This window comes from Orbicella franksi, chromosome 12 (assembly GCF_964199315.1).
Source record: "Orbicella franksi chromosome 12, jaOrbFran1.1, whole genome shotgun sequence".
NCBI lineage: Eukaryota > Metazoa > Cnidaria > Anthozoa > Scleractinia > Merulinidae > Orbicella > Orbicella franksi.
In genome coordinates, this window is record NC_138156.1 from 13,767,081 (window position 1) to 13,783,761 (window position 16,681).

The window sequence follows — 16,681 nt, forward strand, 5'->3', positions numbered from 1 at the left end:
TAATGGAGATGACACAAAAGTTTTATTTTTGGCTTTACAGTTTTTCAGTCAAACAAGCCAAATCCCATATCATCATCAGATTCCTCTTCTTCCTCTTCTTTCTTTTCTTCTTTCTTTTCCTCCTCTGCCTCTCCTCCCGCAGCTGCTGCTGGAGCACTGGCTCCTGCACCCCCTGCCATCACAGCACCACCTGTGGGAACAGATGCCAACTTGGACTTTCCTGCAGCAATCACCTAGAAAAAAAGTTCATAAAGTTTTATGATCTGCAAGGCTGCTGCCTAACGGGCACCTGGTCGCCTGAGGCGCCTAAGTTACGAGTGCGGGCGACTAAAGTTTTGTTCAAGGAGCCCGAGTGGGCACCTAAACATGGAGTTTTCATCCCATCTAATCTGTCCGATGAAATCGGCCAAAATCATTCACACAATAAATTAAACGGAAAACAACAGCTACTCTGGTCCTGTTTTGCTTTTAACACGAGAAATATGGGCCAAAACACGTCAACAAAGTCTCTCTCCGCTCACAAAACAACTGAAAACAGCCATAATATTATTTGAAAATCGCCCTACAATGCATTGCAAGCTCAGTATTGAATACATGCACGTCATGTATGCCAATGGATTGTCTCTGTTGATGCCCTACTGATTCCAGTTGCAAAATAACACGGGCAGAGGGAGTGGGGGTACCGCCATATATGGGCTATATAGGTATGTGCCGCTGTGAAGGGTATGGTTTTCAAGCAGTTTACTCTAGGCATAGGGTATATAAATCAGAGCGTTTGGGTCTAAAATAGGGTATCATTTTTCACAAAACTGACCAGTTGGTTGAAGATTTTATCTAAACTAACGAAACCAGGAATTGTCAATTAAAAATATAAAAAAATGAAATCAGCAAGTTTAAATTTTTGTAACTCAGCCTCAACATCGTCGATAGATGACTACCATAAAACACTACTGGATATCATTAACTGTCAAAAATCGGGATTCAGACGAAAATCGGTGGTTTTAATACTGGTTACTCTAGTATAGGGTAGCAAACTTCAGCTGAACTAGCTCTAGTATAGGCTAAGGGTTCCAGGGTCCCAGTGGCACATGCCTACCGAGAAATTCTTAAAGTACCCCCCCCCCCCAAGTAAAATAATTACTCTGATAACAAATATTTTTGAGTTATTTTTTTGTAAAAAAAAATACCTCTTAGACGGCGCGTCGGGTATGTTATGGACGGGTCAATGGGTGAGTGAGTGAGAGATGTATGTATTTCACACCAATCAGATTGGATCTACTATAAACAGCCAATCAAATTTCCTGTTGTAAAGGTAAATGGTATGTGAGAAGATTTGATCCCGATAGAGTTCAGAATGGCCATATTTATTCTTCTATAAAAGAGGAGGAACTATTCATATATTAGGTTTACTTCGACATTTTCTGTGGGTTAGGCTGAGGATTTTAGTTAAATGAACGAGATGAGCCTTGAGGTTTGAAACAGTTCGTGAGTAAGTAGTATGCAAATGCAACGAGATATTTTTATTTTTAGTTACAAAGGTAACTCAATACTTTTGTTTTTCACAAGGAGTAAATTCAATTAGAGGTCACGAATCGTCGCGTCTAGTTCTTAGGACAAGTTTTAGAGGGGACGAGACTTTAGATTTGTAACAGTTCTAACGTTTACAATAGTAAGTGCGGGTAACGATTGTTTTGTTCTTGTTGCATGCAAATATAATGAGATATTTTTGTTGTTTAGTTACAAAGTGTAATTTGACACTCTTGTTTTTCACAAGGGAGTAAATTCAATTAGAGCGGACGAATCGTCACCACTCTTTCCCACGAGATGTTTGCTATCTTTAGTAACAAATGGTAACTTAACACTTTTGTTTTTTATATGGGAGTAAATTCAATTACAGCTAACAAGTTGTCGGCTATTGTTTCCAGGATATTAAACAAAACAAGCTTTTGTTTCTGGACGGTTTTTATGTCTCTGCAGTAGCAGTTTAATAGTTTTATTTGATAACATTCATTTCAGTCCAATATTTTTAAAGGTAGAAAGTATGAAAACTGTTCAAATGTTCTTTGAAGACTGCACGGCACCAAGTTAAAGTGCAATTTAATTAAATCAGACTTTCAACGTGTCAGAGGTTTTTTCCTCTTTCTTTCTATTTTCGGTGAAGTTGTGTTGTGTTGTGCTGTGTTGTGTTGTGATGTGTAAAAAGGTAAACTTACGATTCGTATATAATGCGAAAAAGTCTCTAAATTAACTTGAGTATTTTTGAGCAAAAATTCCCTTGGGGGTTGGAAGGGTTATGTGATCAGTGAGTGAGGGAGTTATGCATGTGCGCGTGTCACACCAATCACAGTGCGGGTTGTATCAAAGAAAGAATCAAATTGCCTGTAAGAAAATAAGATGGTATTTCCATTAATCTGGAGACATGTCAGATAACTGTAGTTTGTTCAGTCAAACATTTTATGGCTTACTATTTAGTTATCTTACCATGACCGATGTAACATCACAACCAAAACAACTTGTCAAATTAACCAAATCATTACTGTACCGTGAATGCTTCTATCTCCAACACTTCACACAAAAAAATAACTCTTGCACGCCTTGCGTGCCTATGTTTAGAATTGGAGTGATGCTGCTGCTGACATTATATTTACAATTGAATAAGGATAAATTCTTGGGCTTTTTTTTTGTCCGATACTTTGGAAAACTCCACTTAGCTGTACTGAATGAATTTCTGTAGTTTCTGAAAGGATATTTATGACTTAAAAGTTGAAATATTCAAGTAGCTACAAGCCAGCAAAAAGAAAACATCTTTGCAATTCTTTTTGCATACCAGGGTTTCAAATTATCAAACGAATTGTCGTAGCTCGGCCAATATACAGGAATATATTTTCTCCAAAGAAGCAGCCAATATAATGCGGTAATGCTGCCTAAAGAAAGCACCTTTTGCTTATACTTATGTCCCTGAAGCTTGGGGAAGGAAAGAAGCACATTTCAGTGAGGCCAAATTCAAACACCCCAAATGCCTATTTCATTTTTAATTGTTTTCATTTGCAGCTTGCATTTCATGATTTGTTTAGAATAGCTTAACTCAAAAACGAAAGAGGCAATATAAATTTTTGTAAAAAAAACTGCAGCACTTGCAAGGATACACAAATTATTGAATCTATTTGACCACAAATAGTATTCTTTCTCAGTCATAGCCTGATCACTTTGCTGAACTCTTTATTTCAGAAATTTGATTGATAAAATAGACCATATTAGCGTCTCATGGAAAATCTCTGCCTCCGGACCCCTCCCCTAAATTTCCAAATTCACTCCACAACCCCCCTGTCTTCCCCAGTCTCGCCAACCCCCCCCCCCCCCCACCCTGGATTGACCACGGCAAATTTATTCTGGGCTCCTAAAAAAGTGGCTTGGGCTCCTGAAAAATTTCCTTAGACAACAGCCTTGATCTGTTAAATAATGCTTTGACTATTAAACATGTTTAAGGTGAATAAAAACCCTTGATAAATTCATTAGCAAAACGAGATGTGAAAAACAAATACCAGTAATAATAAGGAATTGATCACCATTTCAATGAAAACTTAGGGACAGTTCATTATTTATGGCAGGTTCCTACTCTTTTAAGCTTTCAAAATTCCGTGACCTTCCACAACCTTTTCCATAACCTTTCCGAGTTTTCCACGACCAAAAGTAACTTTTTTCTTTTCTCCTAATGCCTGTCGTAGTATCATATCAACATTTCAAAGCCCGTCTTGATTTGTTCTAAAACTTTTCAAAGTTAATGGAAGTACCATTTTTTACAACAACTGCTGCTAATCTCGCAATCTGATTGGTTAATTTGCCATTGTTGATAAGAGTCCATACCATACTGCTCACGTCAATCTGTCGTGCAATGCCTCTTTCAGCTCGCACTATGAAAAAAAAAACCATTCTCTTTAACGTTAATATTGTGGTAAAAAACAATTGGAAATGTGGTTTAGCGTGGTCTGTACTGTTATCGAGAACGAGTACGTGTCATTACTCTTTTCCCAAACATTTTTCTTATTGTTTCTGCATGTTGAGCGAGTTTGCAAAAGTTTTTGAAAGGAAAGTCTGATGCGTACAAGTAGCTCATTTGCATAGTGCAGCGAGTGCACTTTCAAGTCTGAGTTGGTGTTTTCAATTGTCAACAAATCTTGACAAAGATTTCTTTTGATATCTTTGATATTGTGGTAAAAAACAAATCAAATGTGGTTTAGCGTAGTCTGTACTCTTATCGACAATGAGTAGGCATTATCACAGTGGTGAAAATTTGTTGCGGACTCACTCAGCTGCACCTCGTGAGTCCACAACATTTTGACCACCGTGATGACGCATACTCGTTGTTGATAAGAGTACAGACCATGCTAAATCACATTCAATTTGTTAAATAGAAGCTGATATAAAATTGACACAGTAACAGTGTGAAGTCATTTCATGTATTTCAGCTTGACTGTGTAAATCAACATTTTCCATTAAAAAAAGGCTATAAGCAATCTTACATGGCAACAGTAAATCATCTTCAGAAAACTTATATTTTGGTCGGACATAGCTTTCACAAAGCACGGCAAAATGTCATGATGGAGATTCCTTCTATATAATACTGTTGATCACAATAATGATATAATCCATGAACCAATAGAAGGCAATTGATCTTTCAATTAAAATTAAATGGAGACAATAGTTACCGGGTAATTCATGGTTCGAGGCAAAAACTCAACAAAGGTAAATCGTTTATGACAACCCCTCTATTTCAGTGTTTTGGCCAGAGCGTGCCATTGCGGGAATCCCGCGTTGCAATCAGATATGGCCCCCAGAAAAACGAAGAAAGGGCCAATTTCCTTTTACAAGACTACAGGCTTAACCAGGCGTAGTATTTCAAAAGCCATCCCAGTGCTTGAAATTGCGACCGATACAGTCACCAATATAACTAACATTTCATCCTTGGTGACCAAAATTCGGCAAAAATTCTGGTTTAGTCACCATAATGGCGACTACATTTCTCTGTGTTCATGATCAATCCAGTTATTTTGTCACACATTATGTCCTTCTAGACAATCATATTGAAAGATCTTTGCTTCTAAAACATTCAACATAAGAAAAGAAGTCAATCCATCCTTTTGCTCTGTTGTATTTATTATCTCACATCGGAAAACTTCCAAGTTTGAAATCGCCCTATAATGCATTGCAAACCCTTGATCATTGACTATGTCATGTGTGCCTAAGAACTGTTCTCTTGTAATGCACAGATCATACTAGTATCTGATTCAAAAGAAATTTATTGAGTAGAAACACTTCAAAAAGCACTCACTATTAAATTTTATCCTAGATCCTGATAAACTGCTTTATTTTCCTTGGTACCCTGACACATTTTTCCTTTTGTAGCTTCCAATTTATTGGCCCCTTTCCTAAAAAATTGGCCCCTAAAAAAGGTCTTCAGGGGCCACTTTGGCCCTCAAGAAAAATTTTCTGGCTGAAACACTATTTTCTCTGTCCCCACCCCCTAACCTGTCAAGTCTCCTGTTTTGCACTGGCAACCAGTTCTCTCGTGATTTTTACTCCACGCATTCAACAATTGAATGAAAGTATGAGAAAATAGAGGGCTGTGAACAGTCTAAAGAAATAATTGAAACCTACATCAAGTAGCTGCAACTTACATTTACATGACCTTAACCATAGACCCACCTCATCAATATCTTTCCCGCTCAGCTCGTTAATAACAACATCAAGGCGTTCCGGGTCCACATCAATACCAACACTTGAGAGAATATCCGTGATGTCTGATGCACTTGGGCTTTTGTTCCCTCCCAGGGTGGCAAGTAGGTAAGCGGCCACGTAACGCATCTGAAAATAGTGCTTTATTAGTAACTTAACCCTAATTCAGCGTTGTGTGGGTGCTGTGGTCTGGGAGGAAATGACTTAGAAATGTTCAGTTTAACAAATTGACGTCAGTTTTTCACGCGTCTGTCCAAGTGGATCCGCAGACTACTTTCTCAATGTTATGATGAACTTCGTTGTCAATAACAGGACAGACACATTAAAAACGGACATCACTTTGTTTTTTATGATAACAAATTGTCAAATTGTCCGCTCTCGCTCATTGACGTATCACATAAATTATAAATTCATGTGTCTGTCCGCTTATTGACAATAAAAATTAACCAATGAGCACACAAGTGACTGAAACGTCCTCCTCTTGAGTCGCAATTTTGAAACGAGTTTTTGATTAAACTAGTGAGGGAATAAAAATTTCAGTTGTTTTATGTGTAAATTACCATGGAAAATAGAATGTTAGGCACACCTTCCCTAATTTACCTTTGCAGTTACGAGCAATATTCACTTCTTCAGATACCTTTTAAGTGGTTTCTTTATGAATATGTATCACTGGTGCATTGTAAACAAATGTAGCAGGTTAGCCAGCAGGCCAGCATTCATTGCAAACGACTTTCTGACAAGAAATTCAGTAACTTTAAGGCCTCTGGAGCCCAAAGTACAACCCAGATTTTATCACTTTTCTTCTGTAAATGAGCATGAACACCATGGGTGATTGATCAATGCTTGTCTTTTATCTTGTTTTCCACAGTAGTCAGCAGTGTCGTCAGTTTGTTTGTGCTATCCAACTCTTGCCTGTCCCCTCTAGAAAACCCCCCATGCCCTCAGAATTCCAATCATAATTACCCCATGCCTTTGGATTTCCAGATCAAAGGACCCCCCCTCCTGCCTTCGGAATTCCAAAAAGCTGCCCATGGTATAGGTATGGATATTTTCTGGAATCACCCATTAAGTCATAATTTGTAAATTAATGGATCGTGCTTTTGTAAATACCGCTGCATGCAAGCCACTTATTGCTCTATAAATTTGTCATTATCACCATTGAATATTATGTAAAAGTTGGCTGGTTTATCACGACCTAACAAGTCCTGATTAAGATTAGATTAGATTAGATTAAAGTGACACTACCCTCCCAATTTTTTCGTTTAAAAATCCACAAATACATAGCTAGTTCACCAGTTCACCAGTTCAAAGCCTCAACAATCTTAATCGCCTCGTTCTAGGATGTAGCTTTTGTTTACTATTTGTTTCTCTATTTCGACTACAAAAAAACACGATCCATTTAATTTCCTGTACAATTTTCTCACCTAAAGTCTCCATTACTTTGGTCTGGGACTCGGGGGCAGGGCTTGAAATATGGCCGGTCAATAAACAATGTCCAGTCTAAAATTGGCTTTGTCCAGTCAAATTGTTGGATGACCAGGCATTTTGTCCGGTTGATTACACTTCAAAGGAAAATTTGACTCAGAGCTAGTTCTAAATTAACCAGGTGATCTGACCGTCATCTTCAAGGAGAAATTATTTTTAAAGCTGCACAGAATTCTTTGCACGCCTAGTAGAGCTTGTCCTGACCTTCGGCATGTAGTCCATCGACACATCGATAGCGCTCTGAGGATAAACATGGCAGTTTTCAGTCGGAAGGCTTTTTTTCTCATCATGCTTTGGTTGTGAGTGGAGTTATAACTTTACTACCAAGTATTCTTAAAGATTTTTAAACTAAGAAAAGTTCAGTACACGATTATCTAGACCAACAAAGTCAGTGAGTTGGCTTGTGGGACTTCTGCATGGGCACATGACATGTTCTCTCCCACATAAGGTGGTTGAACCTTCTTTCCATTGATCCATACATTTTGATGGCATATTCATATCCATATTCCACCTGTCAAATCATTTCTGAATCAAAACAACCTCGCTTTTGTTTTCCAAGATTTGTCTCAATTTGGCCTGCCCCAGAGGTAGTCGACGGCATCTTTGAAGTTTGTCCGTCCGCGACCAAATTTTGTCCTTTGGGGAACAAACTAGTCGCACTTGGTTTTTCATTGTGATGACGGATTTTTCACATAAGAAAACAGTTTTGTCCTCTAGTGCGACTTGGCCATTTTTGATTTACGACTTTCATCTTTCTTTCGCAGCGCTGTCATATTTCGACGCGCGGGGAATAAATTTCTCGACTTCTTGTTTTCAGATTGATTTTACAAGAGTTCTTCGCTTTTATTTTTCGTTGTTTTCTCAAATGTTGGCCATTACAAGAATGAAATTCAGTTGTATTTGGTTTCATTTTTTGTCCTCCAAAGTCAATAATTAACTCATTTTCGCAAAGGTAATTTTCTCTGCTTCTGTGGGACATTTTGTCGTGCTGTAAAGAAATTATATAATTTCTTGTTTTCTCACTAGTTGTAGATGAGGTTGAGTTCTTTTTGTTAACATTTCTTAATTTCAACCCTTCATTTATTGAACTTTAAATAAACGATGTCTTGAAACCTGATCTTGTGTCTATGGTTACTGCGCATATGGTTTATTTTTGTGCTTTCGCTCGCGAAATACTTGCAAAAAATGCCAGGGAATCAGGGGTGGGTCGCGGGCAATTTTATTCAGTCGTCAATGGGTTAGTGCATGTTTGATCGTTTGAAGTTGTGTAAGCTGTTCATAAACTGCCCCTGCGCATTTTTGGACAGTGTCATAGTCATCATTTCCCAACCAAAGGGCAACTGTTACACTGTGCTCAGTAAATTATAAGGCTCAATGATTTTCACTCCGACACTTTTCTCCCCTGTGAAATGGCGTGACCATTTCAGCCATGCGAAACCATCATGATGCTGTTGTTTGGTGTTGTAACTGCACTCTGTACACCTGACTGACTTAGAAATAGTGTAATGTAATTCTCAATGTCAACATAGCTCACAACTACCTTTCCAAATTCATTAAAGGTCAGGCCAATCTTTTCTAGCAATTCTTGGCGTGTGCCATTCAGATTATTAAATTTTTTTCTTTACTGAGTTGGAGAGCGTTTGATCGAATGGTCGACCGAACTAGTGCTGTGGCCGACATACAATAATAATAAAATGAATGATGAAATACAAGCAAACTAGAGGTCGATGGAATACAGTACCTTTAATACTATATAGAAAGTACACTATTTAAAGCAAATTGAAGTAAGACACCAAGTGATTTTCAAGCTTACAATGCGATGCGGCCAGCGCTGCATGTTGTGTGATTAAAGTACTCAAATCGCTTCCATCCAAGTGTAGAAAAGATTCACTGTTGAAAGAGACTTCCCAACTGTCCAAATCAACACTTCTCATATTTACAGCACAATTCTGAGTTCGAAGCGCGGTATAAGACAAGACAAAATAATTCTGAAAAGCATCAACACACTGGCAGTGACCGCCATCATTCAAATCCAAACTCACGACTACGCGCAGGCTGCCTTATGGGATACGGCAATAAAATTTTCTCTCCGGTCCCGTGCAATGACGTCACCAGATCACCTGGAAGCTGTACATTATTTGTGTTTGCGAAAAAAAAAAGGAAAGCAAATGAAAGATGGGTCTTCCAGAGTAGCTTATCTACTGGCATGTGTATGCTAATACAGTTGAATTTTCTCCAATGAGCAACCTCTCTACAAGAGCCACTGCAACTTTTTTATCCCAGCCGACAGTCCATACATTTTCTCTTATTTTACCCCCTCTATAACGACCACCTCTCCACCATGACAACAGCCTTTACATGTAAAGCACGTCCCAACTTCCAAAATAACAGCCATTACATGTAAAGCACGTCGCAACTTCAAAAAATAATTGAATAGTAGAAGCAACAGGAAGCAATAGTGTAATTATGTCAATTTTACTGAACATTGTGGTTGTGTTGTGTATTGCGTACTTTTTGCACTGAATATGAGCTACTCCACAGCAAAAGCTCACTAAATGTACTTGCTTCATATTTAGACATTTGTCCAGATAAAATTTGTTTCTTGTCTGAGCGCAAATAGATTTGACCAGAAAACTTGACTGGCGCCAGCCAGAAAATTATTTCAAGCCCTGCGGGGAATTGTTTGCTGAGTTCACAATGGTCCAATCCCAAATTTGTGTCTTATGCAGTACCTTAACAATGTTGAGCTTTCCACTAGAAGTTAGAGAAGAAACTACAGGCCATGAAAATCTCTAGATTTTTACAGTAGGGTTTTTCTTGCCTCAGGTCCAGTGTCATCAAGATAGAGGAATACTCTATATCCTAAGCTTCCCATATTGCTACAGCCTTCAACAACAAATCTTTCTTGCATTCTGCAACAATTTTGACTTGCACTATCGCATCTTTGCATAAGGTATTGGTACCTATGGTCGGACACTTTAGTTTCATCACATATTTCTACCAAATACAAAGCACTCTTATTTCACTTCTTCTTCCAGCTTAAGTTTAGGATATTGATAAGCTACTTTATGTAATTTAAGTTGGCTTAAAAGTCCAGTTGTTGGACATCAAATCAATTCTAAACGCCTAAACACTTGTCTAGCGAGTGGCCTATTTATGCTAAAAATAACAACAAAATGCTCAACAGCTCATCTGACGAAGTGGTAAGTGTTTGCTTGTTAGTTTACGGAAATGTTTTCACCGTAAGTGTTCCATTTCAAGGCTTAAAAGAAACGTGCGCCTGATCGTTAATTTGTCAGTCCAAACGGCCGTGTTTACTTGAGTTTGTATGGGATTTCTGTGGCTGTCGGACATCAGGTATTTGCAGCCCAGTTAACGCAGTTCGACTCGACAGCAGTTAACAGTCAAAACATAAGCTCAGAAGGCTTGTGAGATACAACATGGCGACTGGTTTTCAGACCATTGAAGATTGAAGGTTTCACTCTCAAGTTTTGAGTCATTTTTTCTAGTTTTTTTCCACGCAGAAAGAATTTTCAAGTGTAAACCAGACGCCATTTTCTTCGTAAAATGCGAATCATGAGCTTTTTCCTCAGGAAACCCTCAACCGATCTGGATAAAAATTGATCGCTAGACTCAAGACGAGAGCTGCTATCAAAGGAATAAGCTGGATTTGGCTTGACGAGGTTTTCTTCCAAACGTCAGGGTCTTTTCCTCAGCTGTCCGATAATAGGTATTGTCTGACAATACTAATGTATTCTTCTAAGAAGCAAAACACTGTTATTCCCGAAATGACATCAGAAGCCAATTCGTTCCATTCTCTGCTAGTCCTCGGTCGTGTACATGGGAAAGGCCAATTCTACGAACGTTGAAAATTCATAAGAAATTAACGAAAATAGCTACAACGAGAAGATTTTGGGGGTTAGTATTTCACCCTATACCATGTGACCACTCAATTCAGTCAATTGGTTGGCAAGATGCAGAGTCTCAGTCCACAACGAGGATTCATCCTGGCATTCTACTTAATGATAAATTGACAGAATTTATTGAGCCTGTAGTAATATGCGAAATACAACCACAGAGTGATAGTTAAGCTCGTAGTTCAAAATGGTCGATGGTTAAAATTGTTCGCGCTTGGTGGTGTTCTTCATAGATCTAGGTAGTTGACTTTATTAAGTACACATTAATTATTATTCTACTCACTTTTTAAGTCAGCTTAGACACGAAACGATGTGCACGCCCAAGAAATTCGTTTTCACCAAATCGGTTACCTTTGTCTTCTTCGGACAAACTAGCCAGAGAAAGAACACTGGCACGTGTTGTAATATATACCTAATTAGGGGTGGACCAACGGAACTGCAGGGCTTATTGCGTGGTCGCTGAGGAAATATGGCGGACAGGATCACACAGTTGCAAGACGCTTTAAATCAGGTTTGTATTTACATTTTTGTAAACTTTCGCTTGTAGCTATTGCAATATGGATGGGGTATTTATCATTTATTTGAAAGAAAATGGAATGTTGCTCACTGGTGTCTTGTAGCTTGCAGATCAGTTTTGTAACAGTGTTGGAATACTTCAGCAAACAGCTCCACCAGAAAAAATTTTCTCTGGCTTTGACAAAAGTAAGTCATATTACTAGAAACGAATTTTAAGTTTATGTTTATGAATTGTGATGGAGTGCATGTGAGATTTTGCTAAAAACAAAATTCACAATAATGGCTTAAAACCGTAGAGGAAATTATTCAAAAGAAACAGAGAAAAACCAGAAACAGGCAAGGATGGGCTAATCAGACTGCATTAAGGAGAACTTGAGAAATGTAGGCCCAACATTATTCAAGTTTACCTCAATTTTTATGGAAGTGCCATATAATTATGATGCTTGAAAATCATTCTTGTTTGTCATGGTTTGTTATGTGGCTGTGATTTTGCCAATGAAAGACCACCTACCGTAGTTTTTGTAGGCGCACTCGGCTATAAGACGCACCCCAAACTTGGCAACTTAATCATGCAAAGTTCCCAAACTGAAAATTATGTGAAAATACTTGGTTATAAGACGCACCAAGAAATGAAGAGTTCATAAAGATAAATTTTTATTCTCTTGGCACAATTAGCATGCAAACTCTCTGTAAACGTGAACAAAAGTGAAAAAGTCACACATTTAATGATATACACGAAAACAAAAGCTAAAAGTTCGCACCTCTAATGATAAACTTGAGTGTAAACAACAACGCATACACGTTAATTTCAGCTTTCCTGCTCAGGAAACATATTTCGTTTTTTATAAAGATTCTAATAAATATTCAACGATCCGAGTTTGTATTATAAAAACATCAACAAGCCAAACATAAACACAGTTGCAAAACTCACTGATACGTTCTCATCGTAAACAGTCAAATCTCAATCGTAAATATGCCAAGCTCTCGCCGTCATTCGTATGACCTCAACTTCAAGTTGAGGTTGAGCTGCGGATGACAGCAAAGTGTGCATCTATGGGACGCTTCCGACCGAAGTATGCTGAGATGGATCAGCAATTAGCCGACTGGTTCAGCAATCACCGAAGTCAAGGTAAGTATTGTTGAGTTTATTTTTCCATTTCCAATAATCTGGAGTAATGTGTTTGTCACTGATGATCCATAAATCTGTTTATGTTCATTGTATTTGATCAAGGAACTGACATTTTATTTTAATTGTTGTTGCAGGTCTGTCAATTTAAATTTCAGAGCTCATAATAACCAACTATAAACCAAATCATCTAAAATACCACGACCTAGCTCCTATGAAGCCTTGGTCAAATGGCGCATGATAGTCGATGATAGTTGATGACAGTCAGTGAAAGGTCGGGGAGAATCATGTAACTATCATCGACTATCATGCATTGTTTGGCCAGCAGTTTGATGCCAGATGATGCATGATAGTCGATGATAGTTAAACGATTCTCCCTGAATTTTCACTGACCATCATCAACTATCATCGACTATCATGCACTGTTTGACCAAGGCTTAAAAGCCTATTTGTCATGGCAAAAATGAGGCTCTGTTAATTAATTAATTAATTAATTAATTAGCAGAGCCAATTAATTTAAGGGGTCCCCAGTGTTGCTTGTTACATTACCTTCAGCCTTTGGCCTTATTAATGATCATAATTCCTTCATCTCTTAAATTTCCCCTCATGTTTCTGTTAAACAATTAGATTATGAGCTTGAGATTTCTATCATGTGATAGTTGAGGAGGGCACAGCCTGAGTCAACTATGATCCATAGAAAGCGAGAGTGAATAATCTAATTGTTGTAGTATAAATCTATTAGTCGTTCAAAATTTTATTTAAATCCTCTTCACAGACACTTTGAAAGCACGAAGAAGTGGCTGTCAGTTCGTTAGCAAGTGCATAACACTAGGCTACTCACTCTCTATAACAGAATAGATAGTGAGTAGTGTAACCAATCAGCAAATGGCATTTGTGATAGAATACTAGTAGATTTATACTGAAACTCAATAGGAACACAGAAATGTTTTCTATTTCTTAAATATTGATGGTGATTGTACCGTAATAATAAGAAAAATAGTAGCAATAATAGGTAGGAAGGGTTAAGTCTGTGTTTGAGCTTAGTGGCTCATCAGGTTGGTGATTATCTCCAGTTTCCATCACATGAGGTTGAATTCACTAGGTGAATTCTTTTCCTCCCTGGCTGGGATGCTAGTGCATTGCAGGGTTATCCCAACTATTGACTTTGTTCTGCCCATTTGCCATACACCTGGTTGAGGGGGTCACTGTGAGAGTAAAGTTTCTTGCCCAAGAATACAAGTCATCAACCCCAGCCAGGTGTTGAACCTGGACCTCTCAACTGTGGTAGTCAGTGACCAGACTCACAAATGGATTATAGGGTGAAAAAATAATAGGCAAACAGAGCAAGCTAAGAGCAGTTTGGGGAGGAGAAAAAACCGTGCTTGGCTCGCTTTGCTCACCTGATTTTTTTTTTGCCCTGGCTAGGAGTTTTCCTGTGAAAATAGCTGCTCCATCAGTTTAATTTGGCTACATTTAACTAGTTCCAGTGTAACAAATAATTCAGTCTGCATTCAGCCGAGGTTGAAATTCCTTGGAAGCCAAGATCTACTAGAGAAGGCCTGCACCTAGGGAAACCAATGCAAGTGCTGTCTATAGATCATTTTCACTGTCACGCAATAAAAAAATAAATCGAAAATCATTTAGTGGATAAAGTCAAATAGATAGCGAAAGACACTTCTCCAAGTTTTAGGTTTATGCGTTTTCCCAGACTGCAGATATTTGTCACAATGTTTCACAGAAATTTACAGAGCCCAGTATGGAAACGCCATGTTGGTGCACCTCTGTGGTGCACCAATATGGCAGCCAGAAAATAGTGTAAACATCTGGAACTTACTTTGGCTATCTAGGCGACTGATTATCTGTACTGCACAAACAAACATTTACATAAGCACTTTTCCTAATGATCTAACTTCTAAAAAAGCTAAAAATCATGAGACAGGTATATATTTTTCAACAAGTAAGATCGTAGCTTTGTGTCACGCACGGCTGTAACTCTGAAATTCAAAATACACTGGTTTTCAAACAAAGCACACTATTGAGCTGTAACATTGTAAACAGATATAAATTTACCCCTCCTTATGCCTGATGGGGATAAAAAGTTTAATGACTCTTTAGTTTTCAATTTTAGAAAATGATGACGTCACCTGAAAATGATCTATATCTAGTTGCCAGCAAAAAATATCTTAGCTGAGCATCAGGGATTATAGCCAATTGGAATCAGTTACAAGTACCATGGTGTTTCTTTATACAATAAATTACCACGCAATTAAAGATATTTGTACTTGCAGCTTCCTGATTAGAACACCTTATGTAAAAGTAGTTTTACGAAATATTTTTTTGCATAAATATTACCTGTAAAAGTTAAAATTACCATGAAGTTCGAAGGCAAATTTGAATACTTTTTTCTACCAAAACATTTATGAATGCATGGGAGTGGGCATGACATATCAACTGCACTGCAAAACAAATTGTAGTCTATAGAGGGGACCTAAGTCAAGCAAATCACATCTGGAAAATACCGAGCTTTATTATTATTATATAGAGGTTTGACTGGAAATGACTCTTGCTATTACGGACACTTTTGTGGTACCAAAATGGCAATTTCATTGTTTTCACTCTTGATAAAGTGGACACCAAGTACTTTGCACATGTTTATTTTCACATTGATTCTTTTTTTGTCTGCGCAATGGTCCTTGCTTCACAGACATTGTCTATTATGTTATTTATTGCATGTTAAGGGCACTTTTTATCTCACACCCCACTATTATGGACTCTCGCTATTACGGGCACTACGCGACATCCCCAAGCACGTCCACTATAATGAGAGTTGAGTATATAGATTTAGCCAAGCCTTTACTATATTTATTATTATATCTGTGACTAATACAAGGGTTTAATTTCTGCAAACAAAATCAAAAGAAACAAAGTTAATTTTTGGCATTGAATGCATTTTAATTTACCCTTTATCTTCTAAGCTGGCACATGATACTTTACTTATTATTTTCTTTATCAAACTTTGTAACTTTAATTTAACTTGCCCACCTTTTTAATGTCATTTTTATTTGGACTACTTTTGCAGATGGTGGTGATGTTACCCAAGAAGGTTTGTTAATTACATGTATTTTAACTTAATGTTGTGTATAGATAAGAACAATTTACATAGGTAAATTAGAATATAAGAGTCTGGCATTCTGATTGGTTGAGGAACACAGATTATTGCTGGACATTATAATCACCTTACAAGATCAATGCTCAAGACATCCTTTCAAGTTCGGCACCTTCAAAGCATTGGGAATTTAGGAAGATAAACAGTTTCTTTTATCACAACCGATTTTTCTCTTTACACCAGAGCTATGAATTAAAGACATAAAGGAGGTCAGCTAAGGCTGCTGATTATTGTGCTGTTTCATGTTTCCTTTATGTTGTCACAGCCTCAAATTGGTTTTATAAATTTGTTTGCAATTGTTATAGCTAAATACAGTACTGTAGATTCTTATATGTTCATGTATTGTACATTTGTAGCTCTTACTATATGTATGTGGTCCTTGTTGTACTGAAACATAGCCTGATAGAATATTCACTGGTAGGCACTGTAATCGTGAAAAGTGACAATTCAATTTCTTTTTTAAGGACATGCTGCTTTGTTTGCTACTCTCATCGCAAGAACTGCCAAGGATATTGATTTCCTAATCGAGTCACTTCCAAGTGAAGAATGCTCACCGGAGCTTCAAGTAAGATTTGTATATTGTAACCCCTTGCCCTCCTTTCATCTTAATCTTGACTCACCTTTTTAGATGTAACCTCCATTCATAACATTCAAGACAGCATGGTCATCATTTTTGTAACTCAGAAATGAACATTTTTAATTTAAGGAAGCAGACATGTGCCTAATTTAGTAAGCATT

At 37.7% G+C, this 16,681-nt stretch overlaps 2 protein-coding genes across 3 annotated transcripts in view; one reads left to right on the forward strand and one right to left on the reverse strand.

The window, feature by feature from the left end:
- Positions 1–11,535, reverse strand: LOC145462494 (large ribosomal subunit protein P2-like). The gene is made up of 3 exons (XM_081446031.1): positions 11,419–11,535; positions 5,704–5,862; positions 1–233 (listed from the first exon to the last, which is right to left on the reverse strand). Exons 2-3 carry the CDS (start codon positions 5,860–5,862, stop codon positions 45–47), a joined length of 348 nt encoding a protein of 115 aa, XP_081302157.1. The 5' UTR covers positions 11,419–11,535; the 3' UTR covers positions 1–44.
- A 44-nt stretch (positions 11,536–11,579) lies between these two features.
- The window catches only part of LOC145462492 (mediator of RNA polymerase II transcription subunit 21-like), an 8,930-nt gene continuing 3,828 nt past the window's right edge, over positions 11,580–16,681 (forward strand). The window contains exons 1-4 of one of the 2 annotated variants that reach the window (XM_081446028.1): positions 11,580–11,646; positions 11,756–11,837; positions 15,857–15,880; positions 16,408–16,508. In XM_081446028.1, the coding sequence (XP_081302154.1) occupies positions 11,605–11,646; positions 11,756–11,837; positions 15,857–15,880; positions 16,408–16,508 (249 nt within the window). In that variant the 5' untranslated portion in view covers positions 11,580–11,604. The other variant, XM_081446029.1, reaches the window with a different exon arrangement.

Bases quoted from the DNA above. Each gene is read 5' to 3' on its own strand.
- LOC145462494 (XM_081446031.1), bottom strand. From the start codon at position 5,862: ATGCGTTACGTGGCCGCTTACCTACTTGCCACCCTGGGAGGGAACAAA. The intron at 234-5,703 runs GTGGGTCTATGG...CTTTTTTTCTAG, and splicing joins GCGGGAAAGATATTGATGAG to GTGATTGCTGCAGGAAAGTC.